This window comes from Coregonus clupeaformis, chromosome 11 (genome assembly GCF_020615455.1).
Source record: "Coregonus clupeaformis isolate EN_2021a chromosome 11, ASM2061545v1, whole genome shotgun sequence".
NCBI classification, from domain to species: domain Eukaryota; kingdom Metazoa; phylum Chordata; class Actinopteri; order Salmoniformes; family Salmonidae; genus Coregonus; species Coregonus clupeaformis.
In genome coordinates this window covers 41420353-41445330 of record NC_059202.1, presented here as the reverse complement: position 1 = coordinate 41445330, position 24978 = coordinate 41420353, and the positions used below count along the sequence as shown (strand labels likewise).

The 24978-nt window shown below is 42.7% G+C and overlaps 1 protein-coding gene and 1 long non-coding RNA gene across 3 annotated transcripts in view; one reads left to right on the top strand and one right to left on the bottom strand.

Annotated features, from left to right (window-relative positions):
• Positions 1-20731, top strand: part of LOC121555281 (tyrosine-protein phosphatase non-receptor type 9) — a 47459-nt gene extending 26728 nt beyond the window's left edge. Inside the window, exons 2-13 of one of the 2 annotated variants that reach the window (XM_041869094.2) lie at positions 2037-2180; positions 6659-6748; positions 9130-9254; positions 10141-10246; positions 10410-10520; positions 12862-13178; positions 13629-13716; positions 14328-14397; positions 15331-15409; positions 17235-17385; positions 17674-17881; positions 18440-20731. In XM_041869094.2, coding sequence (XP_041725028.1) covers positions 2037-2180; positions 6659-6748; positions 9130-9254; positions 10141-10246; positions 10410-10520; positions 12862-13178; positions 13629-13716; positions 14328-14397; positions 15331-15409; positions 17235-17385; positions 17674-17881; positions 18440-18630 — 1680 coding nt within the window. In that variant the 3' untranslated portion in view covers positions 18631-20731. The remainder of the gene's footprint in view (positions 1-2036; positions 2181-6658; positions 6749-9129; positions 9255-10140; positions 10247-10409; positions 10521-12861; positions 13179-13628; positions 13717-14327; positions 14398-15330; positions 15410-17234; positions 17386-17673; positions 17882-18439) is intronic. The other variant, XM_041869095.2, reaches the window with a different exon arrangement.
• Positions 20732-22397: 1666 nt separating this feature from the next.
• LOC121555301 lies at positions 22398-24192 on the bottom strand. The gene is made up of 5 exons (XR_005997873.1): positions 23681-24192; positions 23480-23571; positions 23200-23294; positions 22650-22774; positions 22398-22525 (listed from the first exon to the last, which is right to left on the bottom strand). It is a non-coding gene; the product is annotated as an uncharacterized LOC121555301 (long non-coding RNA).
• Between the last annotated feature and the right edge of the window lie 786 nt (positions 24193-24978).

Sequence of the window (24978 nt, the reverse complement as noted above, 5' to 3'; positions counted from 1 at the left end):
AACACCCCCAAAGCATAATGTTTCCACCTCCATGTTTGACGGTGGGGATGGTGTTCTTGGGGTCATAGGCAGCATTCCTCCTCCTCCAAACACGGCGAGTTGAGTTGATACCAAAGAGCTCCATTTTGGTCTCATCTGACCACAACACTTTCACCCAGTTCTCCTCTGAATCATTCAGATGTTCATTGGCAAACTTCAGACGGGCATGTATATGTGCTTTCTTGAGCAGGGGGACCTTGCGGGCGCTGCAGGATTTTAGTCCTTCACTGCGTAGTGTGTTACCAATTGTTTTCTTGGTGACTATGGTCCCAGCTGCCTTGAGGTCATTGACAAGATCCTCCCGTGTAGTTCTGGGCTGATTCCTCACCGTTCTCATGATCATTGCAACTCCACGAGGTGAGATCTTGCATGGAGCCCCAGGCCGAGGGAGATTGACAGTTATTTTGTGTTTCTTCCATTTGCGAATAATCGCACCAACTGTTGTCACCTTCTCACCAAACTGCTTGGCGATGGTCTTGTAGCCCATTCCAGCCTTGTGTAGGTCTACAATCTTGTCCCTGACATCCTTGGAGAGCTCTTTGGTCTTGGCCATGTTGGGGAGTTTGGAATCTGATTGATTGATTGCTTCTGTGGACAGGTGTCTTTTATACAGGTAACAAACTGAGATTAGGAGTACTCCCTTTAAGAGTGTGCTCCTAATCTCAGCTCGTTACCTGTATAAAAGACACCTGGGAGCCAGAAATCTTTCTGATTTGAGAGGGAGTCAAATACTTATTTCCCTCATTAAAATGCAAATCAATTTCTAAAATTTTTGACATGCGTTTTTCTGGATTTTTTTGTTGTTATTCTGTCTCTCACTGTTCAAATAAACCTACCATTAAAATTATAGACTGATCATTTCTTTGTCAGTGGGCAAACGTACAAAATCAGCAGGGGATCAAATACTTTTTTCCCCTCACTGTATACTGAACAAAAATATATAAACGCAACATGCATTAATTTCAAAGTTTTTACTGAGTTACAGTTCATATAAGGAAATCAGTCAATTGAAATAAATTCATTAGGCCCTAATCCACCCACTGGGGAGCCAGGCCCAGCCAATCAGAATTTGTTTTTCCGCACAAAAGTGCATTATTACAGACAGAAATGCTCCTCCATTTTTGTTTTAAGACTCCATTCCTTAAAGAACGCACACAATTTCTTGAAACTGATGCTGATGGTGCAATCTTGGATCTCAATAATTTAACCATAGCTATTCAAGATTGGAGGACTGCAAGTCTGTTTTCTGCATACAAGCTCAGTGTATTTCTTATGGCAGGTTTGATAGAGGCAGGCCTTATTTACATTTACATTTACATTATTTAGCAGACGCTCTTATCCAGAGCGACTTACAGGAGCAATTAGGGTTAAGTGCCTTGCTCAAGGGCACATCGACAGATTTTTCACCTAGTTGGCTCGGGGATTAGAACCTGCGACCTTTCGGTTACTGGCACAACGCTCTTAACCACTAAGCTACCTGCCGCCCCAAGTTGTTCTGATTAGATTAATAGCCCAGCACTTTTTACTCAACTGCTAGTCCCAGCTAACAAAAGCCTTGGAAGTACAGAAATGTGGAATTAGAACCTCCGTTTCTGTTGGTATCATACTTTTTTCATGCAGCCATGTTGTCACCTCTCCACCTTCCAACACCCTTTCCACAACAAACCTACATAGTACTACCTCTTTATGAAATGAAATGCTCTCTCATGGTAAAGGCCATACGGACACCATACACCACTTCCTCATAGGATGTATCATGTTGAACTTCTTCTTTCACTTCTTCTAGTCTTTTTTATTATCTCTCTGGAGGTTGTATCCCAAATGGCACCATATTCCCTATATAGTGCACTACTTTTGACCAAGTCCTATAGGACTCTGTTCAAAAGAAGTGCACTATATATGGAAAAGGATGCCATTCAAAATCAGTGTGCTAGGGAATAGGGTGCCATTTGGGACACAGTCAAGGTGTGTGATCACATCTGTGTGTGTGTTTTTAGGCTACCAAACAGTTTCTGGAGGAAATCAACAAGTGGACCACTCAGCATGGAGTGACCCCGCTGTCCTGGGAAGTGGCCGTCAAGTTCCTCATGGCGCGCAAGTTCGATGTGCTCCGAGCCATTGAGCTCTTCCACAGCTACAGGGTAAGTGTGTATGTGTGCGTGCGTGCGTGTGCATGCCAGTGGTGGCTGGTAACTTGTAAAGTTAGGGAGAAAGATGGTTGAAATGTATTTTTAAATAAACTTTTTAGGATTGTTTTTATATATTATTTTTTCCTCAATGTTGAGGGGGAAAAGCCTTGGCAAAGGAGAAATGTTCACTAACAGGGATATAAACAAATTGGTGCACCAAATTTGAGAGAAAAAGCTTTTTGTGCATATGGATCTTTTTATTTCAGCTCATGAAACATGTGACCAACACTTTACATGTTGTGTTTATACACTAATATATATATATATATATATATATATATATATATATATGTGGACACCCTGTCAAATTAGTGGATTTGGCTATTTCCGTTGCTGACGGGTGTATACAATCGAGCACACAGCCATGCAATCTCCATAGACAAACAATGGCAGTAGAATGGCCTTAATGAAGAGCTCAGTGACTTTCATCGTGGCACCGTCATAGGATGCCACATTTCCAACAGGTCAGTTTGTGAAATTTCTGCCCCTGCTAGAGCTTCCCAGGTCAGCTGTCAGGGGCGCAACTTTCACTGGGGACGGTGGGGGAACATGTCCCCCCCACATTCTGAAATTACATTTTTTACCCCCAAGTTTTATCATTGGAATGTGATACAAAACGAGGCAACGGTGTGCTTTAGGGCCATGCTGATGTCTCAGAGCGGTCGGGTAGGCTGTTTTGGAGTGTTTATCCGTCTGGATAAAAAAAAATATATGTTATGCCCCCCCCCACTTCTAAAACCAAAGTTGCACCCCTGGGTGCTGTTAATGTAAGCAACATCGGCTCAGCCGCGAAGTGGTAGGCCACACAAGCTCACAGAACAGAACCCGCGAGTGCTGAAGCGCGTATCGAGTAAAAATTGTCTGTCCTCGGTTGCAACGCTCACTACCGAGGTCCAAGGTATTTTTTTGATTTTTTTTTAAGTGGCACTGGAGAAGATGGCTGCCATTTTACAGCCCTCTAACCAATTGTACTATTATGTGTGTTTTTTTGCGTTATTTGTAATTTATTCTGTACATAATGTTTCTGCCACCATCTCTTATGACCAAAAAGAGCTTCTGGATATCAGGACAGCGATTACTCACCTCGTATTGGACGAAGATTTGTTCTTCAACGAGTCAGATGCGAAGGATATCCTACAGACACCCAACAAGGCCCAAATCCCCGTCATTTGCATGAGAAAGAGACAGACATATCGTGGACATAGGTTGGGGTGCCTTGTAAGGATCCGACGGAGAGGGCGAGAAAACTGCCTCTTCCATCAATCCTATTAGCCAATGTTCAATCATTTGAAAACAAATTGGACGACCTAAGATTTAAGGTTATCCAACCAACGGGACATTAAAAACTGTAATATCTTATGTTTCACTGAGTCGTGGCTGAACGACGACATGGACAACATACAGCTGGCGGGATATACGCTACATCGGCAGGATAGAACGGCTGATTCCGGTAAGACAAGGGGTGGCTGTCTGTATATTTGTAAACAACAGCTCGTGCATAAAATCGAATACTAAGGACGTCTCAAGGTTTTGCTCGCCTGAGGTAGAGTATTTCATCATAAGCTGTAGACCATACTTTTTACCAAGAGACTTTTCATCTATATTTTTCGTGGCTGTCTATCTACCACCACAAACCGATGCTGGCATTAAGATTGCACTCTATTAACTGTATAAGTAAACAGGAAAACGCTCATCCAGAGGCAGCGCTCCTAGTGGCGGGGACTTTAATGCACTAATTTCTACCAGCATGTTAAATGTGCAACCAGAGGGGAAAAAAAAACTCTAGACCACCTTTACTCCACACACAGAGACGCATACAAAGCTCTCCCTTGCCCTCCATTTGGCAAATCTGACCATAACTCTATCCTCCTGATTCCTGCTTATAAGCAAAAACTAAAGCAGGAAGCACCAGTGACTCGGTTAATAAAGAAGTGGTCAGATGACGCAGATGCTAAGCTACAGGACTGTTTTGCTAGCACAGACTGGAATATGTTCCGGGATTCTTCAGATAGCATTGAGGAGTATACCACATCAGTCACTGGCTTCATCAATAAGTGCATCGATGACGTCGTCCCCACAGTGACTGTACGTACATACCCCAACCAGAAGCCATGGATTACAGGCAACATCCGCACTGAGCTAAAGGGCTCTGCCGCTTTCAAGGAGCGGGACTCTAACCCAGACGTTTATAAGAAATCCCGCTATGCCCTCCGACGAACCATCAAACAGGCAAAGAGTCTGTTTGAGAAAAGATTTGGCATGGGTCCTCAGATCTTCAAAAAGTACTACAGCTGCACCTTCGAGAGCATCCTGACTGGTTGCATCACCGCCTGGTATGGCAACTTCTCGGCCTCCGACCACAAGGCGCTACAGAGGGTAGTGCGTACGGCCCAGTACATCACTGGGGCTAAGCTTCCTGCCATCCAGGACATTATACCAGGCGGTGTCAGAGGAAGGCCCTCAAAATTGTCAAAGACTCCTGCCACCCTAGTCATAGACTGTTCTCTCTGCTACCGCACGGCAAGCAGTAACGGAGCGCCAAGTCTAGGTCCAAAAGGCTTCTCAACAGCTTCTACCCCCAAGCCATAAGACTCCTGAACAGCTAATCATGGCTACCTGGACTGTTTGCACTGCCCCCCCACCCCCACCCCATCCCCCTCTTTTTTACGCTGCTGTTACTCTGACAATTTTTTATGCATAGTCACTTTAACTCTACCCACATGTACATATTACCTCAACTACCTCGACTAGCCGGTGCCCCCGCACATTGACTCTGTACCGGCCCCCCCCCGTATATAGCCTCCCTACTGTTATTTTATTTAACTGCTGCTCTTCAGTTATTTGCTTTTATTTCTTTACTGAACACTTTTTTTATAAAAAAAAAAAAAAAAGATTGTTGGTTAAGGGCTTGTAAGTAAGCATTTCACTGTAATGTCTACACCTGTTGTATTCGGCGCATGTGGCAAATACAATTTGATTTCATTTGAAACTGCCTCTGGAAGCAATGTCAGCACAATAACTGTTCGTCGGGAGCTTCATGAAATGGGTTTCCATGGCCGAGCAGCTGCACACAAGTCTAAGATCACCATGCGCAATGCCAAGCGTCAGCTGGAGTGGTGTAAAGCTCGCCGATGTTGGACTCTGGAGCAGTGGAAACACATTCTCTGGAGTGATTAATCATGCTTCACCATCTGGCAGTCCGACGGACAAATCTGGGTTTGGCGCATGCCCGAATGCAAAGTGCCAACTGTAAAGTTTTGTGGATGAGGAATAATGGTCTGGGGCTGTTTTTCATGGTTCGGGCTAAGCCCCTTAGTTCCAGTAAAGGGACATCTTAACACTACAGCATACAATGACATTCTAGACGATTCTGTGCTTCCAACTTTGTGGCAACAGTTTGGGGAAGGCCCTTTCCTGTATCAGCATGACAATGCCCCTGTGCACAAAGACAGGTCCATACAGAAATGGTTTGTCGAGATCGGTGTGGAAGAACTTGACTGGCCTGCACAGACCTCAACCCCATCTAACGACTTTGGGATGAATTGGAACACCGACTGTGAGCCAGGCCTAATCGCCCAACATCAGTGCCCGACCTAACTAATGCTCTTGTGGCTGAATGGAAGCAAGTCCCCGCAGCAATGTTCCAACATCTAGTGGAAAGCCTTCCCAGAAGAGTGGAGGCTGTTATAGCAGCAAAGGGGGACAACTCCATATTAATGCCCATGATTTTGGAATGAGGTGTTCGACGAGCAGGTTTCCACATACATTTGGTCATGTAGTGTGTTTTTGTTCAATGTATACATTTTAAGCATGTTATGTAATAAGTCATTGTCCTTGGGCCCATGGGTATCCAATTGTTTGCCATGGTAGTCCGTTTAAGCTCTGCTCCATGCGGATCAAGGTAAAGGCTTTCTAGTCACTTGGACAGGTAGTTCTTTGTAAATATACAGTACTGTAGTATAGCCTACAAGGTTCAATTCACAGCTTCCCACAGGTATTTATAGCTTATCTGCTTGGCTATCACGGTATCTCTGCAATACGTTACATCCTGAAAAACTCCTCAAATGGTTTCCTTTCCTTTTCTCCTTCCTTTCATCTTAACTTCCCTTAAATCACATGACGGGTGACAGCACACTTGCTGGTAGGACTCATCCATATATTACCTTCATCCTTCCAGTCGTTAATCAAATCCAATGCAGATGAAGGAAAGGCCAATCACTGAAGAGTTCTGAGACACACTAGGTCTGGGATTGGGAAATGTGGTCCTGCACTACCACACCTGATTCAACTGATAGTAGTGGCCTACATTGAAGACTGCCTAGGTGGATTTGGATCATTTGAATCAAGTGTGTTAGTGCTGGACTGGAACAAAAGCCTGTAGACTTGACAGGCCTGATGTTCCCTTAACTCTTCTTTTCACATGTGTCCAGGAGACACGTCTGAAAGAGGGCATCGTCAAACTACAGCCTCAGGAGGAACCTCTGCGCTCGGAACTGCTCAGTGGGAAGTTCACTGTGCTGGTGAGTTTTTAATAGGGTGTGTGTTTTGTGTGTGCAAGAGCGTATGGCAGCTTTTGGCAACCCTCTGTGGCATTAGGCCTACAACAACCATCTTAACTATCTCTTCATTTCACTCTGTCAAAATGGGGGGGACAGCGGAGGAAATGCTCTTGGACCGTCTTTTTTTTTCTTTTACGGCGTTATGAGATTTATGGAGCTGTATGAGCCGTGCTGACTAGGCTGCTTTCTGCTGTAGTAGTTAAAGTAGGTGGGTGTGTGTGGGGGTTGTAGACTGTGGTGGAGATTGGTTATGCGTTTTGGGTTCATATCCCATTACAGGAGTCGGCAAAAGGTGGCTCGCGAGCCAAAACCGGACCCCCCCCAAAGGTTTTAGTAAAATAAACATGTTTTATGGGAGGTGGTGGGATTTTAGTTTAAAAAATACAATTAAAAAACTGTCAAATCACCAGGAATTCAGCAAAACATTTGTTAATTTAGGAAATCTATTCCCAAGTATTCCCACAAATAGAAGAAATACATATGATCGTGTCTCAAGGTAATCAAGGTATGAAATTATTATTTTAAAATACAATCTATTTTTAGGCATAGTGGTCAATTTGCAGTGTTCAAAATTATTATAATTATGTTCCGGCCCCCCGACCATCAGCCTGCGGCTGAATCTAGTTGCCTACCTCTGTCCTATTTATAATACCTGTATCAGAAATTGGATTGGACGTTGAATTCGAGATGGTATTTTATAGTAATTCAGAATTGTGAATGATAATGTGAAACTGGGTAGAGTTTCAGCAAGGGTGTAAGATATCAGAATATTCTGTGGTTGGTTGGTAGTCTTTAGAATTCAGGGTCTTTCCATGTACTTTGTCTGGGACTGGTGTGGTAGTGAAGGGTCCCTCCCTCCGCAGTGGTAGAGCTATGACAGCTGATTATCACCGATCCCTCTATTCCCTCCCCATTATTTGAGGGCTATTTTGCCCTCAAATAACAGTAGGAGGGCCCGTATTCATAAAGCATCTCAGTGTAAAAGTGCTGATATAGGATCAGTTTAGCCTTTTAGATCATAATAAATTAAAGGATATGGACATGGGGGACCTGGGCCCGTATTCATAAAGCATCTCAGAGTAGGAGTGCTGATCTAGAATCAGGGCCCCCCTGTCCATGTAATCTTATTCATTATGATCTAAAAGGCCAAACTTAATTTATTCAGCACTCCCACTCTAAGACACTTTACGAATGCGGGCCTTGATCTGTGAATTATTGCCTTTTATTATTGCCTAGTTATTGCCTGGTCAAAATAATAGTCACTCAATCTGCTTTTTGGATGCTGGGGTGAGTGTTAAATGTGGAGAATGTCCTTTCATTGATAATCCAGTAACCTGGTGACCTGTTTTAATTTAATTGAATGGGGCCCTGGTTTTCACAATTGTTGCCTCTTTAGTGAGATGTTGCATTCTTACTGATAGTTTGTTTCACACAAGTCACTCCTTCAGAGATGTGATGCGGCGCCCATTTTAAATCTACTGACTCTGAACCCAGGCGCCTCCCTGTGGCCAAAGCTCTCATTGCTTCTCATGGTCATGTCCACTTTGCCACCCTGTGGTCAACCTGAACACCAGGAGACCCCATTTGAGATATTTTGACCTGCAGGCTGCCATGACGTCCCATGTATTTGATGATTGCATGTTGGATTCAGTGTGCAACTAGTCTAGAGTCTAGACTAGAGTTTTGCGTCAAACTTCTGTGTGCAGCTCTACTGTAAACTAGTGATGGGGGAAAAAATCTATAGTTACACATCGGGATATTATTTTTGCGCTAGCTGGCTGTACCTGCACCAAAATGCCAGTTTTTTTCATTCATAGCTTTTTCTCCATCTTCTTTTGTTTTCAGCACTTTTATTTCCATGACTGATCAAAACTCGTTTTCTCATGGCTCTCTGTTGTCCCTCTGCAGCAGACATATGGTGAGCAATATGTTTGGAACATCGTAACGCAATATAAATCACAGTATCGAGTTGCAATACATATAGAATTGGGAGAATCTCAATGCATATCGTATCGGCACTTAAGTATCGCGATAATATCGTATCGTGAGGTCACTTGCAATTCCCAGCCCTACTGTAAACTGTATGCACCGCTATCAGAATACCACTTACAACTATGCCAACAGAGAAAAATCAAAATGTATAACAAATGATAAACTTGCAGTCACTTTTTAACACGTTTCTACGTTTAAATGACTTGATTTGTGATGCACTATTGCTTGTTTTTCTCACCCACAGGTGCTGTATAGAATCGTATTTGAATCAGGACTTCAGTGCAGTGCAGCTAAGACGCACACCCTAATCTCTCCTAACTCTGACCCCTGTCTCTGTTCTGTTCTGCCAGAGTGTGCGAGACCCATCAGGCGCCTCCATAGCCTTGTACACAGCCAAGCTCCACCACCCCAACAAGACAGGCAACCATGTTGTCCTGCAGGCTCTCTTCTACCTACTGGACCGGGCTGTGGAGAGGTGAGAACAAAGAGATGCATATGTTATAGTATTAGCCTATTATGTGTTCTGATCAATTATGTAGGTGAGACTCAGTCTCTGTCCCAATTGTCTTAGATTACCTAAATGACCAATTGTCTTAATTGATCAAGACCATTGGATAAAAGGCAGGCTTAGTTTTACAACACAGCAGACAAATTGGACCAAATATGAGACCGGATGTTGGCATTGCACTGTGACAGTGTGTTGTGAAAGTGTGTGTAATTTGTATGACCTGATGAGCGATTTTAGAATCCTTTGTTACTCCACGATTGATGAGCAGCTATTAGCACCTATGTCATGCATTATAATGCATTACGCATAGCACATAAGGCGTTATAAATATGCCTATAATGCATTATGAAGAGGGAATTCATAGGGAGTTTTATTATTAAAGATTTTTTCTTACTATTATTTATTTATTTATTTATTTATTTATTTAAAACAACAATACAATACACAGACAATACAAATGGCCGCTCCCATTAGTGGGTGCTCTGGTCAGTGGGTGCGCTCGCCCCGAGATGCCGGCAAGGCCCCGCCCCCAGCCCAAAGGGATTTTCCAAGGGCGGGAAAAACCAAGCCCCGCCCTACGCCCGGGAAGGCATGGAACCGAGCGCACCCATAACTACCAGGACCAGAACACACACCGCTCACAGCATGAAACCAAACCACAAAACAGAAATAGCGAAATGCAAAACATTTGCGTATGTAATTGTTCCAACACTCGTCAATTCCACCCTTCAGACAGCCACAGATCAACCCATCCTTCCCCAAAAAATCATAATTCTACCATTTCCTCTTGCAATACCCATTTAATGTTCATAAGTGTTACCAACATATTTTTTATTTCTCTCTCTCCCCCCAGCTTTGAAACTCAGAGAAACGGCCTGGTGTTCATTTATGACATGGCGGGCTCCAACTACACCAACTTTGAGCTGGACCTCAGCAAGAAGATTCTCAACTTACTCAAGGTAAGAAAGTACGGAGGCAGCATATTTCAGTATTGTATCAATATCCGTTCGCCAGGCTAATATGTTGACTGATGACAAAAATGTACACTCCATGTTTATGAATGAGAGGCCAGGATTGCGAAACGGTGTTCCAAAACTGCAGCTCTGCTCTCCTCTCCCCCAGGGGGCGTTCCCTGCCAGGCTGAAGAAGGTGTTGATAGTGGGCGCCCCTGTCTGGTTCCGCGTACCCTACAACCTGCTGAGCCTGCTGCTTAAGGAGAAACTCCGGGAGAGGGTGAGCGCAATGGTACTATCGTCACTATGGGTAGAACTGTGTCTTCAAAAACAAGCACTGATTCCAACTATAAAGAACTGTCAAGAATATGTGACTGTAGTAATGTCACCTCGCAGTGTAGAGCCAAACATGACCCCTATATCTCTCTGACATTGCACCAGTAACCCCCTGTCACTCCCTGTCCTAGTTTGGGAACATCTCAACAATGTAAGGACCTGGGGATGATCGTTGTGCTCCCTTCCAGTGTATAACACCTGACATTGGAAGGTGAACCGCTGCCCACCCCTGCAATGTTTTATTTTATTTTATTTTACCTTTATTTAACTAGGCAAGTCAGTTAAGAACAAATTCTTATTTACAATGACGACGCTGGGCCAATTGTGCGCCGCCCTATGGGACTCCCAATCACGTCCGGTTGTGATACAGCCTGGAATCGAACCAGGGGGTCTGTAGTGACGCCTCAAGCACTGAGATGCAGTGCCTTAGACAACTGCGCCACTCGGGAGCCCAAATCAATGTAATTGATACACAAGGCACTTCCTCAGCTGTCAGATGATTGATGGGTGCAAGGCGTCTCCACGGTGACCTCTACTCAGGAATTCACTCCTCCCAGGGAAAGCTAACGTTTGGGATCATAAATCACATCGGCTGTGTCCGAAATCGCATCCTATACCCATTCAGTGGGGTCTAAAATGATTGACACCCTTGATAAAGATGAGCAATAATGACTGTATAAAATAAATAATTCAAATACTGAGCTATATTATATGCTCCAAAAAATTGTGAAATTATATTCTTTAATACTAATACTTTTTTCTCAAAAAGGTAGGGGTCAAAATTATTAACACCCCTAAAGATTCTTATAAATAAAGTAGTCAAAAGTTTAGTATTTGGTCCCATATTCCTAGTATGCAATGACAACGTCAAGCTTGACTACAAACTTGTTGGATGCATTTGCAGTTCGCTTTGGTTGTGTTTCAGATTATTAGTTTGAATGGTAAATAATGTATTGGGTCATTTTGGAGTCACTTTTATTGTAAATAAGAATATAATATGTTTCTAAACACGTCTACATTAATGTGGATGCTACCATAATTACGGATAATCCTGAATGAATCGTGAATAATGATGAGTGAGAAAGTTACTGAGGGTCAAAGATCATACCCCCAAGACATGCTAACCTCCCCTGTTATTGGTAATGGTTAGCTTGTCTTGTGGGTATGATCTTTGACCCTCTAACTTTCTCACTCATCATTATTCACTCCAAAATGACACAATACATTATTTACCATTCATTTCTATTTGGCACAAAATAATCTGAAACACAACCAAAACAAACTGCAAATGCATCCAACAAGTTTGTAGGTACAAGCTTGATGTAGTCATTGCATACTAGGAATATGGGACCAAATACTAAACTTTTGACTACTTTATTTATAAGAATCTTCAGGGGTGTCAATAATTTTGACCCCTACCTTTCTGAGAAAAAAAGTATTACTTGTTAAACAAAATCTTTCTGAGCAATTGTAAGAATATAATTTTGAGCATACAATATAGCTCAGAATTATAATTATTTATTTTATACAGTCATTATTGCTCATCTTTTATCAAGGGTGTCAATCATTTCGGTCCACACTGTACCCCAATGGGCCCTGGTCAAAAGTAGTGCACTACATAGGGAATGAGGTGCCATTTTAGATGCAGGCCAAGTCACTGTAGATTTCACTAAAAACAGTAGATGTAACAGATCGTTCACGTGCCTCTGATAGATATGTATCTCTTAAAGCAGATTAGTTAAGAAGGCAGTAGGAGAGTGATTTTACATTTTCCTCACCAGAACTAGAAAAGACGATTTGAGTTAGTCATTGATGATCTCGTTTAACTATGACTTTTTATGAACTGGAGGAGGTCATGAGATTGAGTGCTTGGTGTTATCACATTATTCATTGATGAGGTGACATTTGTAGAATGGCTCCATAATGCAATATCAGATCGGAATCCATTTATTGATCGGAATCCATTTATTGAACAGGGCATGGGAGCATAATTGAAAAGCACACGGTTTGATTCCTTGACGTTGATTCATTGACTGTCCAAGTGACGCATTGAATGGGAATGAAATCAACCTAAACCCCTATTAATGTATGGAATCCACTTTAGGACATCCTCAATTGGAAGTCAAGACTGAAACCTACAGCTTACAAATCAGGATGTCCTAGTGGTCCAGTTTTAATTTAATTTAATTTAATTTTTAACTGAGCAAGGACTTAACAACTGATCTTATCACTTGACAGTGGAAGTTGAAGCCCTCACTCTCTCCTACCACCTTCTCCTCTCCCAGGTCCAGATGGTCAAAATGTCCGACCTCCGCCAACACCTCCCCCAGAACTGTCTCCCTGAGCACCTGGGTGGGCTGCTGCCCCTAGACGCCCATGGCTGGAACCAGCAGCTCCTGGCTGGGCAGAACGGCCGTGTGGACCCCGTTGATGAGCTGGTAGGCATCCCCCTGGAGGACTCGTCGGTCCACACCCCCGGGCTGGAGGCCATGTGCCTGCCGGAGCTCATGGCCCACCTGGGTAGGCTCCAGCGCTCTGGCATATACCTGGAGTATGAGGAAATCCGCAAGGAGCAACCGCCAGGGACCTTCCACTGTGCCCTGTGAGTAAATAAGCAGAATCACTTTTAAAGGGTTAGCTGTGGGTTGATCTATTTCCAGGCTTTTGAGCTGCGCGGGGAGAAGCCTAGAGAGTTCTGGTCCCGTATTCACAAAGCGTCTCAGAGTAGAAGCTGATCAGAGCTTTCTTGGATCAGAACCTTCCTATCGATTTTATAATATTTTTCTTTATTATCTAAAAGGCTAAACTGATCATATACCAGCAATCCTACTCTGCCCCTTTGTGAATACGGGCCCTGAGCCCTCACTGGGTTAATGACGAGAGAATGTGGGTTTATCCATTAAACTACCAAGGAAAGAAGGAAAGCGTCAAATTGGGTGGCAAAAATGTACACCAAACTTTGCACCAGTCCCTTGGAGCAGTAACTTGATACTGGTTCATGATATTCTTAAATTACCAATGGTTGATTGTATGTCTGTCAAAATCTCACCAGGACTGCATACAACCAGGAGAGGAATCGCTATGGGGATGTCCTGTGTCTTGACCAAACAAGAGTTAGTCTGAAAACAAGAAGAAACGAGGTGTGTACTTCTCAAAAGTCATATGACAATGTCATCATGCAGTTACAAAGTGTACAGTATCATAACCTAGGAACCACTTGTGCATATATTGCCTTTTATCAAGCACAATGTGCATTAGAAGACTTGCTGTCAGCATTCACAACAGCATAATATGGTTCCATACAGTCTTTGTAAATGCACATATGCCTGCGCATTACATGTGGTTCCTAGAACTTGAAATATGAATGATCATTTTTTTGTATTAGTCTTGAATAGGCAGTTGAGGACAAAAAAAGAAAAGAACTGCACTATATTGCCGTACGTTTGTATTGAATAGACTATCCATCCTTTGTGAAAGCTCTCTTTCAGCCTCTACTAGAATGTCGAAGGACACCTTTGGTTCATGTGCTTGTGAGAGAAAGCCTCTAGTTTTATACTCAGCAGGCTCACCAAAGGCCTCTGATAAACGGCTCAAAACCGCCTTCATAGCTCCCTCTTTTTATTCACTCAATTTATTTGCCATTCATACAACAAGGCTCTATAATGTTATCTGGATTGCTACTGTACAGCTCTGATGTTATAGGACCCCTATTCTCCCAGTCGCTGTGACAAAGGCCTGTTTGTTCCCACAGAGATCGGACTACATCAACGCCAGCTTCATGGATGGCTACAAACAGAAGAATGCGTACATCGGTACTCAAGGTACAACAATGGCCGTCTATGATATTACACCTGCTAGTTTCACCATCAGAGACTTTTGCACTGATCATCAGACTTTTGCACTAGTCATTTTGATGGGATATTCATTCATTTGTAAGAGGTTCCTTTGGTTCTCAAACTATTGGTATTTTGGTAACACTAAAGTCGACAGGTATAATGCATTATGATGTGTTTTATGCATTGAAAGACTTGTCATAAGCATGTACACTAAGTGTACAAAACATTAGGAACACCTTCCTAATATTGATTTGCACCCCCCCCCCTTTGCCCTCAGAACAGCTTCAATTTGTAGGGGCATGGACTCTACAAGGTGTCGAAAGCATTCCACAGGGATGCTGGCCCATGTTGACTTGAGCTTCCCACAGTTGTGTCAAGTTGGCTGAATGTCCTTTGGGTGGTGGACCGTTCTTGATACACACAGGAAACTATTGAGCGTGAAAAATCCAGCACCGTTGCAGTTCTTGACACACTCAAACCGGTGCGCCTGGCACCTACTATCATACCCCGTTCAAAGGCACTTAAATATTTTGTCTTTCCCATTCACCCTCTGAATGGCACACATACACAATCCATGTTTCAATTGTCTCAAGGCTTAAAAATCCTTCTTTAACCGGTCTCCTCCCCTTCATCTACACTGATTGAAGTGGATTTAACAAGTGACATCAATAAGGGATCATAGCGTTCACCTGTATTCATCAGGTCAGTCTGTCATGGAAAGAGCAGGTGTTCATAATGTTTTGTACACTGTGTATGACCCCCTGATGGTCCCGCCTAAATAACAATTTTGAGTCGGTTGAATATTTTATACATAAAGACATCAACATAACATTTTATAAGTGTGTATGAGCTTTGATGTCTTATTATAAGGCTTGTAACAAGTAGATAATTCCCTTTGTTCTACTCTACTGTCCATAGGACCACTGGAGAATACCTATGGTGATTTTTGGAGAATGGTCTGGGAGCAAAATGTGCTAGTCGTTGTCATGACAACAAGGTAGTTACTTTTCTTACAGCTTTCTTTTACCCAGTGGGAGTTGAAATTATATCAAGTCTTAGTCATGGCATGAAGTGGAGGATTGTTGTTAAATGATTCACTGACATTTGGAAATGCTGATATGTGGAGACTGTTGTGAACCAGACCCATACAGTGGGGAAAAAAAGTATTTAGTCAGCCACCAATTGTGCAAGTTCTCCCACTTAAAAAGATGAGAGAGGCCTGTAATTTTCATCATAGGTACACGTCAACTATGACAGACAAATTGAGGGAAAAAAATCCAGAAAATCACATTGTAGGATTTTTTATGAATTTATTTGCAAATGATGGTGGAAAATAAGTATTTGGTCACCTACAAACAAGCAAGATTTCTGGCTCTCACAGACCTGTAACTTCTTCTTTAAGAGGCTCCTCTGTCCTCCACTCATTACCTGTATTAATGGCACCTGTTTGAACTTGTTATCAGTATAAAAGACACCTGTCCACAACCTCAAACAGTCACACTCCAAACTCCACTATGGCCAAGACCAAAGAGCTGTCAAAGGACACCAGAAACAAAATTGTAGACCTGCACCAGGCTGGGAAGACTGAATCTGCAATAGGTAAGCAGCTTGGTTTGAAGAAATCAACTGTGGGAGCAATTATTAGGAAATGGAAGACATACAAGACCACTGATAATCTCCCTCGATCTGGGGCTCCACGCAAGTTCTCACCCCATGGGGTCAAAATTATCACAAGAACGGTGAGCAAAAATCCCAGAACCACACGGGGGGACCTAGTGAATGACCAGCAGAGAGCTGGGACCAAAGTAACAAAGCCTACCATCAGTAACACACTACGCCGCCAGGGACTCAAATCCTGCAGTGCTAGACGTGTCCCCCTGCTTAAGCCAGTACATGTCCAGGCCCGTCTGAAGTTTGCTAGAGTGCATTTGGATGATCCAGAAGAGGATTGGGAGAATGTCATATGGTCAGATGAAACCAAAATATAACTTTTTTGGTAAAAACTCAACTTGTCGTGTTTGGAGGACAAAGAATGCTGAGTTGCACCATACCTACTGTGAAGCATGGGGGTGGAAACATCATGCTTTGGGGCTGTTTTTCTGCAAAGGGACCAGGACGACTGATCCGTGTAAAGGAAAGAATGAATGGGGCCATGTATCGTGAGATTTTGAGTGAAAACCTCCTTCCATCAGCAAGGGCATTGAAGATGAAACGTGGCTGGGTCTTTCAGCATGACAATGTTCCCAAACACACCGCCCGGGCAACGAAGGAGTGGCTTCGTAAGAAGCATTTCAAGGTCCTGGAGTGGCCTAGCCAGTCTCCAGATCTCAACCCCATAGAAAATCTTTGGAGGGAGTTGAAAGTCCGTTTTGCCCAGCGACAGCCCCAAAACATCACTGCTCTAGAGGAGATCTGCATGGAGGAATGGGCCAAAATACCAGCAACAGTGTGTGAAAACCTTGTGAAGACTTACAGAAAACGTTTGACCTGTGTCATTGCCAACAAAGGGTATATAACAAAGTATTGAGAAACTTTTGTTATTGACCAAATACTTATTTTCCACCATAATTTGCAAATAAATTCATTAAAAATCCTACTATGTGATTTTCTGGAATTTTATTTCTCATTTTGTCTGTCATAGTTGACGTGTACCTATGATGAAAATTACAGGCCTCTCTCATCTTTTTAAGTGGGAGAACTTGCACAATTGGTGGCTGACTAAATACTTTTTTTCCCCACTGTATATGTTACAATGGGGCACTTCTTGTATTGTAGAAAAATCGTCATAACCCTCCTGGAGATAATCAATCTGTGTGTTGCAGGACGGACGAGGGCGGTCGGAAGAAGTGTGGTCAGTACTGGCCTCTGGAGGAAGGTGGCCAGGATGTGTACGGTCACATGGCTGTGGTCAACCAGAGAGTGGACAACCACTCCCACTACAACCAGACCACCCTGGAGCTGTACAACATGGAGGTACAGTAGCTAGCTGGAGGTCTAAAGTGACCCTCTGCTCCCTTTACACAAGGAAGAACACATGCTTTCCTAAATCTGAGATTATCTCGCTATAGCATAGGCTAGCTGCATAGGGATGGTTGTTCACTTTAGCAGGAACAATTTTCACTGCACAACACTACGTTCTTAGTGTTCATGTTGGCTAACATCAAAACTTCCAACAAGTTTGAACATGTTAGAACAAATGGATATCAGTGATTGTTCACCACAATTTAACACTATTATCATGGTCTGTCCCGTCCCAACCAGAATTGTGAGCAGAGGCAGGTGACCCACTTCCAATACCTGAGCTGGCCCGACTACGGCGTCCCCACTTCGGCCTTGACGCTCATCGACTTCCTGGGGGCCGTCAAGAGGCAGCAGAGGCAGGCGGTGAAGGGCATGGGGCCCCAGTGGAGCGGCCACCCCCTGGGACCCCCCATGGTGGTTCACTGCAGTGCGGGCATAGGCAGAACAGGTGAACTAATCATTCTCACTGATGACCACCACTCCTTTAGACTCTACTCCAGTCCTTGAGACCCAAATAAAGACACATAAAACATATTATATTAGGGCCCTGTATTTTGCACAATCATGTGACATAGCAAGATTTTATCCTGTATTTTAAGCCTTATCCAGAAATGAGAATTACACCAAAAATGAAAGCAATTGTCTGAGGATGCAGCTGGACCATCTGCTGGGACAGTTTGATGAAAAAGCTTTAAATAAAGGTAAAAAATCCAGGCATGTCACGATTGCACAAACCACAGGGCGCTAATAAGACATCATAAAGGCTCGTACATGCTTATAACAAAGAAGTTAATTCCCCAAAAGAAGCTATGTGGTCAGATCACCTCAATAACGTGTAACGCACACAATTAAATAGAATCTCTATGATGTGATAGTCATAGGTGTCACCCCTATTTCTATAATGGGGATTCTGTTTCTATGGCTATCACCTTGGCTATAATGAATGAAGGCCATAGTGACCTAATGTTATTCCTGCATCTTCCCCACTTCCCTCTCCTCTCCCCAGGTACCTTCTGTGCCCTGGACATTTGTCTGTCCCAGTTGCAGGACGTGGGGACACTCAACGTGTGTCAGACGGTGCGGTGGATGAGAACGCAGAGGGCCTTCACGATCCAGACCCCCGACCAATACTACTTCTGCCACAACGCCATCCTGGAGCATGCTCAAAGACAGGGCCTGCTCTCAGCCAATCAGTGATGCCAGGGGGTCGCCTCGTAGTTCTCGCAGCCCATCAGTGATGCCCTGGGTGTTGTCTTAGCCAATCTGAATCCAGGGGACACTTTGTAGCCAATCAGCATGCCCGCTTCTAGGGATTGCCATCACTTATTCAACCCTTTTAAGAGCCCTCTAAGACCAACTCATTCCTCCTTCTGACTCGATCACTTCTGACCGAGCCAACGTTGTGATGAAAAATATTAGATAGATAGTAAGACTCAGTAACATACAAGACACAGCAAGCTGGCAACAAATGTGTCAGTTCTGTGTCTTCTGATTTAAGATTTTGAATCATTAAGTGGCCAATCTTTCTGTGTCTATGCCAGTCTGTCGTTAGTGTTGTGACATACTGCACACATCCGTTTTGGTGTCTGGTGTGATCCAGGTACTTGGCAGTAACCGATGACAAGAACTTTGCGCTCAACATACTTTTTAAAGAATCTATCACTTCTGTGACCAGTTCAGTGACCTCTGAGAAGGCCTTGATAATGTTAGAGGCGTGAGTGTGTCTCTCTCTCTTGCTTTCTCCCTCTCTCACATTTAACGACTAATAAGTGCACACATTATCTTACTGGTCAATAAGACTGATTTGTAGTATCCCTCAAGAAGTCACGGTTCAAGTTATTGTTTAATATTCCTATGCATGGACCACCATTTATTTGTTTTAGTAGTTTGGGCAATGTAAACCCCATGTCCTACCAAATAGAAATCGTTTAGCTACATTCTCAAGTCTACTTTCCTATATTATTTGTTCTGTATTTTTATTTTGTCAATAATATCCACATAGGCTCACCGTCCCTATTTTGCATTGTTCTTGAAAAACTCAAGAGGAACATTTCCTCTTAACTTTAACTTCTCCTTTAGCTGATTGAATCTAATGGCTACATGTAGAAGTTGCCCCTGATATGCATGCAGACTTATCTCATTTTACCCTACCCCCAATCCAAGCCTCAATGAAGATAAATTGCATAGATGACCTTAAATTGAACTTAAAGTAACGCTACACCTGTAAAATGTTTGTGAGTTGCTGATAATGTTGCCATCTCAATGCATTTCCTGCAGATCGAAGAATTAAGGGCTGGCCTCCTCACAACACAGCCTTCATTGTAAGTTATTCACATTGGCTGTTCAAACGTTTCTTGTGAAAACCTTGTGATCATGACATTAAATGTTTGGTCGCCGCTGCTTTTGCTCAATAGTCGTTACGTATTCTTCAGTGAGACACTGTCATGTACTTCTGTTGAGCCGCCAATGCTGCGATGAACATGATGTAGGAAGGCCATAACTCTGCTTCTGCCTTAAGACCCCAGTCTTAGACCTCACCTCAGTAGAGTGGAATATACTTTTATACACAGCCATGTTGAAGCACTTTGAAATGGCTGTTCCCGTCGTGCTTTAAAGAGATTACAGTTCTTGTGGTGGTAAAGTGCATTTATGGTCAAATTGCAATTATGGGAGATTCTATACATGTGATATAGGCGTAACTTGATTGTTACTGTTGATTGGACCTTTGACCTTCAGGCTTGTCTGGTAGTACCATGACATCTTGTCATGATTACATGTATAATATTACAGTTCCCATTGCTGTACAGTGTCTTTGCATCATATTACATGATATCTTGTCGTTGGATAAAAGAATGTGTTCTTTGCTACTGAATTCATATTGAATTTGCTTGTAGTGGAGCCTCATTTAAGTCTGCCATCCTCGTGCACTCTTAGTGATTTTAGAATGATTACTTTCAATGAAGGACAGTGTGACCAATTTTATTTTTCTATTGTATTCAACAACTTTTTCTTACAAGTATTCAGACTTTAAAAGTATATACTTTAAATTGTATTATATTTACTCTGTTATAACCTATAACTTTTTATTAGTACGATTGAGGACAATTGAATCAAATTATGCTGTATGAAAAACCAACATTTGTCTTCACGTGTACATTTCAAATGGTTCTGTCTTATGACCCAATTCATTTGTTTTGCCAATTACGTTTTCCAACCAAAGGAGATTGGGATATGTTCAATAACATTTCAAAGGAAGACAGTGTATACAGCATATTAAATGAACATTTTTAATTCATAATGGATTGTGTGTGCTTTTGTCATATTTTAATCTGGTTTGTGTCTAGACAAATCATCTTTCTGAGAAATCATTTGAGTTTAAAGGCCCAGTGCAGTCAAAAATGTGATTTCCTGTGTCTTATATATATTTCCACACTGAGGTTGGAATAATACTGTTCGTGTAAGAGCTGTTTGTAAAGACCACCTGAAATTTCAGCCTGTTTTGGTGAGATGGAGTTTTGGCCTGCCTGGTGACGTCACGAGGCAGTAAATTAGTTAATAGAACAAAAGTTCCCCTCCCCCCAGACCACTCCCAGACAGTCCTATCAACATTCTTGCTTGAAATTGCTCTTTGCTAAGAAGCTATTTTTGTTTGTTTTTGACCATTTTAAAGGGGAACTGTACCCACTGATTTGGCCTAGTTTTGGCTTGCTCCTCAAGAAATGATGGTGGCCGTGACAGAAGCCAAACGTGAGTTGGGTTGGGGTGTGGTTTGATGTGGGTGTTCTTTGGGTGTGTCCTTGCCACCCCCAAGACACCAATCTTTCAGAACCTTGCCCGCAGCTCCCCCCCCCCCCTCCCCCTCCCTCTCAATAGGTCAGCCTACAGAGTAATATGAGAAGACTGCAATTGCTGATTTAATGTAGATATGTTATGTATTGAATGTATGTTTGTATACATACTGCCCATAAGAGGGCACTGTTGCCCACACAACCTTTTTGTGTTGTTGCCCGGTCTGAAGCTGAGATCAAGTTCTCCCTTACAACAAGAATCACGCTGTAATAATAATAATAATAATTTTTTTATTTAGCAGACGCTCTTATCCAGAGCGACTTACAGGAGCAATTAGGGTTAAGTGCCTTGCTCAAGGGCACATCGACAGATTTTTCACCTAGTCGGCTCGGGGATTAGAACCAGCGACCTTTCGGTTACTGGCACAACGCTCTTACCCACTAAGCTACCTGCGCTGTCCCGTGTTTGTTTAGTGATAAGACTACAGACACAACAATATTCTTAACTAAGTGTTTTGATAGCTTTCACATGTAGTAACAGGTCCATGTAGAATAAACAACCCTTTACATAATACCATAGAAGCAGTGTTCTCCTAATATAACAATGTGAACTTGTCATTCCCAGCCGATACAGATACTGTGCCTATCGGCATTTTGTCTGGTGGTAATGGGGCTACCTTGGCAAACATGTCAGTGGTCATACCTTCCTGTGTGGTGTCCTGTATACCAGGGTCTCCCAAACTCGGTCCTGGGGCCCCCCCTGGGTGCACGTTTAGGTTTTTGCCATAGCACTGCACAGCTGAGCTTGATAATGAGTTGGTTATTTGATTCAGCTGTGTAGGGGTAGGGCAAAAACCAAAACGTGCACCCAGGGGGGCCCCAGGCCAGGACCGAGTTTAGGAAATCCTGCCGTATACAACAGGGTCCCCTGATCTTGGTGGAAAATAGACAGGGTTTATCCCTCCCCATATTGACTGATACCATTCAATTCAATAATAAAAAAAGACAATACAAGTAAAAGTTGTCTAACATTTCAATGCTGAGTGCCAGGTCTTTCTCCATTCAGAGACATCAGTATCAAGCCTGTCTGTCATTCTGGACTTGATCACATCATCTTGCAAGTCTCCATGTGCTGGCTCCATAGATGTTTCTGTTCTATTACCAATGGCAGTTACAATAGGTAATATCTGACACACAAACAGGTACTATGTTGAAGTTTGAATAGTTCAGATAAAACCTACTCAATTATGGTTTCCACATCAAACGACTGAAGCTGCCATCTGGACAAAGCATCTCCAGTCCATCTGTAGAAATCGGCAGAGTTCATCAGTGACACATGGAATGAAAAGGGTGTTGCTATTACTGAACATTTGTGCTGTACTGTAACATATACTATGTTGAAGTTTGAACAAGTCAGACTAAACCTACCTAATGCTGTTCTCCCCATCGACAACCGTTGGTGAGCAGGCAAGATGTGATGCTGGAGGTGAGGTCTTTGCCAGAGCCACATTGATGGGCATTGCAGCGTAGATCAGCTCCTGGCCCCTCAGATGCTGTTCGGTCCCACACAAACAGCACTGATTACATTATCAATGGTGGTTATGATTAGCCTGGTGGAACCAACCTGATCACTTTCTATTTCACTTCAGATATCATAAAATGTGAAGTGAAATAGAATGGTGAACACAACGATCAGGCTGGTTCCACCAGGCTAGGTTATGTCCTGGACATTATATGCATCTAAGAAGTAGAAAATAAGCGACAAATAATGTCAGTTTACATCAATTATGTTTCACAACTGGGTTATGAAATGTATCAAAGTAATTTGTATTTGTACAAATGATGAGCCTGTGAAAGCTGCTGCCGCTGACAGGTGAAGGTTGCTGGCTGGATATTTGCCAACGTGGCTGACTGTTCCATTCATAGGAATGCTCACAGAGAGGGCATGTCTGCATGATGCTGATGAGGGCCCCCTTACTGGTATTCTCTATGCTCCATATGTTTGGCTGAAAACTGGACATCTCTCGAACAACTGCAGCAGGCAATCTTATGAGGTGGTGTTGACTCGGAGGCCTGTGAAAGGGTGATATAATAGACAGCCAAGTGGTAAATTGTATTTTGTCCTAAAGAAAGGACAAAGCTTTTTGCTAATGCACTTCACAACCAAAATGACCCTACTAGTTGTATCTGCTTGGCTGGGGAATTAGTTTATCAAGACGGGTATTTTTTAATACAACTTTTCAGATTTCACACATTACCTGTCGTTGTTGATGAAGCCGTCTGTGTCATCAAGGCAGTACCTATAGGAGGCTTCAGGATGGCGTGTCCTTTTCACAGGAGTCGAGGGAGACTGGCAACAATGGAGGAGGTGTCACAACGGTAGCAAGTGAACAGTAAATTAAAAGATTTTTGGAGGTCGCTAAAACACTGCAATCACATTGCTGGACATGTTATGATACCTAGCTTTTATCCTTCTGGTAGGTCCCGGCATCCGTTCATGACCAGGGGATCAGTCTGTCACCCAACTGTGCACTTTGTCTAACAGAAAAACAGGGTCAATGATTGTCATCATCCCTCAATTATAAACATAGCTCGAGAAATAATGTAATCTCGTTTGGAGGATAATTCTATACATTACAGATGTAGACTGACTGGCTCCAGATTGGATTAGATTCAGGCCAGTGACGCCCTTACACTATGTAGCCAACTGTGACATGTTTTGCTATGGCCCTTGGTTGGTTTGAGTTTGTTGCCGCTAGTTAGTATACTCTTGTAGTCAGACATGAGTTAGCTAGTACCATCATAGACATGGGTGGCACCTCAGAGGCTAATGTGACTTGTCTAAATTACACTAACTTAGAGTGGCATGGAAATACGATGACATTGATAAAGTAGGCAAATAATTAGTAGGAAACAACTTTAGTAAATTTGACGACCTCATAATATGGCATAGAGGGATCGCAATGTTACCATTACTGTTACTAGCAACACTCTTCAAAAAAAGCTAGAAATGCTAATGTTAGCTAGTTAACAAATACAGTGGTCCCCTCAATCTTAGTTAGCTGGCTAAAGTTATACTCCATCTAAAGTCAATCTGGTGACATCACAATCATGACAAAAGGTTTTCATACTAATTATTTGCCTGCTTTTGATGTGTATCCTTTAATGAATTAGGAGATAGAACTGGGTTAATCACGAACATTGAGTTAGAATTGTTTGTTACTGGGCTAGGAATTTAATTGGGGCATTTCACTCTGTGTGTGGGGGAGTAGAGAGGAAATCTGCCCTAGGGTCAAATTGCTTGCTCTTACTTAAATCCATGGCTGTCTTATCTGATGAGAGACTGAAACTAGCTTGTGGCTTTTGTCTCTCTTCAAACACAGTTAAGGGAGTGGCACCAGGGTTGAATAGAGTTTGGGCTAGACCTTTGTCTCCTTGGTATCTTCTTGATTGATAACAGCATGAGGGGGTGAGGTTTGTGTAATTTAGGGCCTTGTCATGCCAAATTCGAGTTGTATTGAGGTAGGCTAATGTTAGCCCGCTAGCTAGCTAGTTAGCTAATGTCAGCTATGCCATTAATGATAATGATTATCAAAATATATAATCATATACAGTGCATTTGGAAAGTATTCAGACCCCTTGTATTTTTCCACATTTTGTTACAGCCTTATTCTAAAATGGATGAAATAGTTTTTTCCCCCTCAATCAACACACAATACCCCATAATGACAACAAAAACAGGTTTTTAGAAATGTTT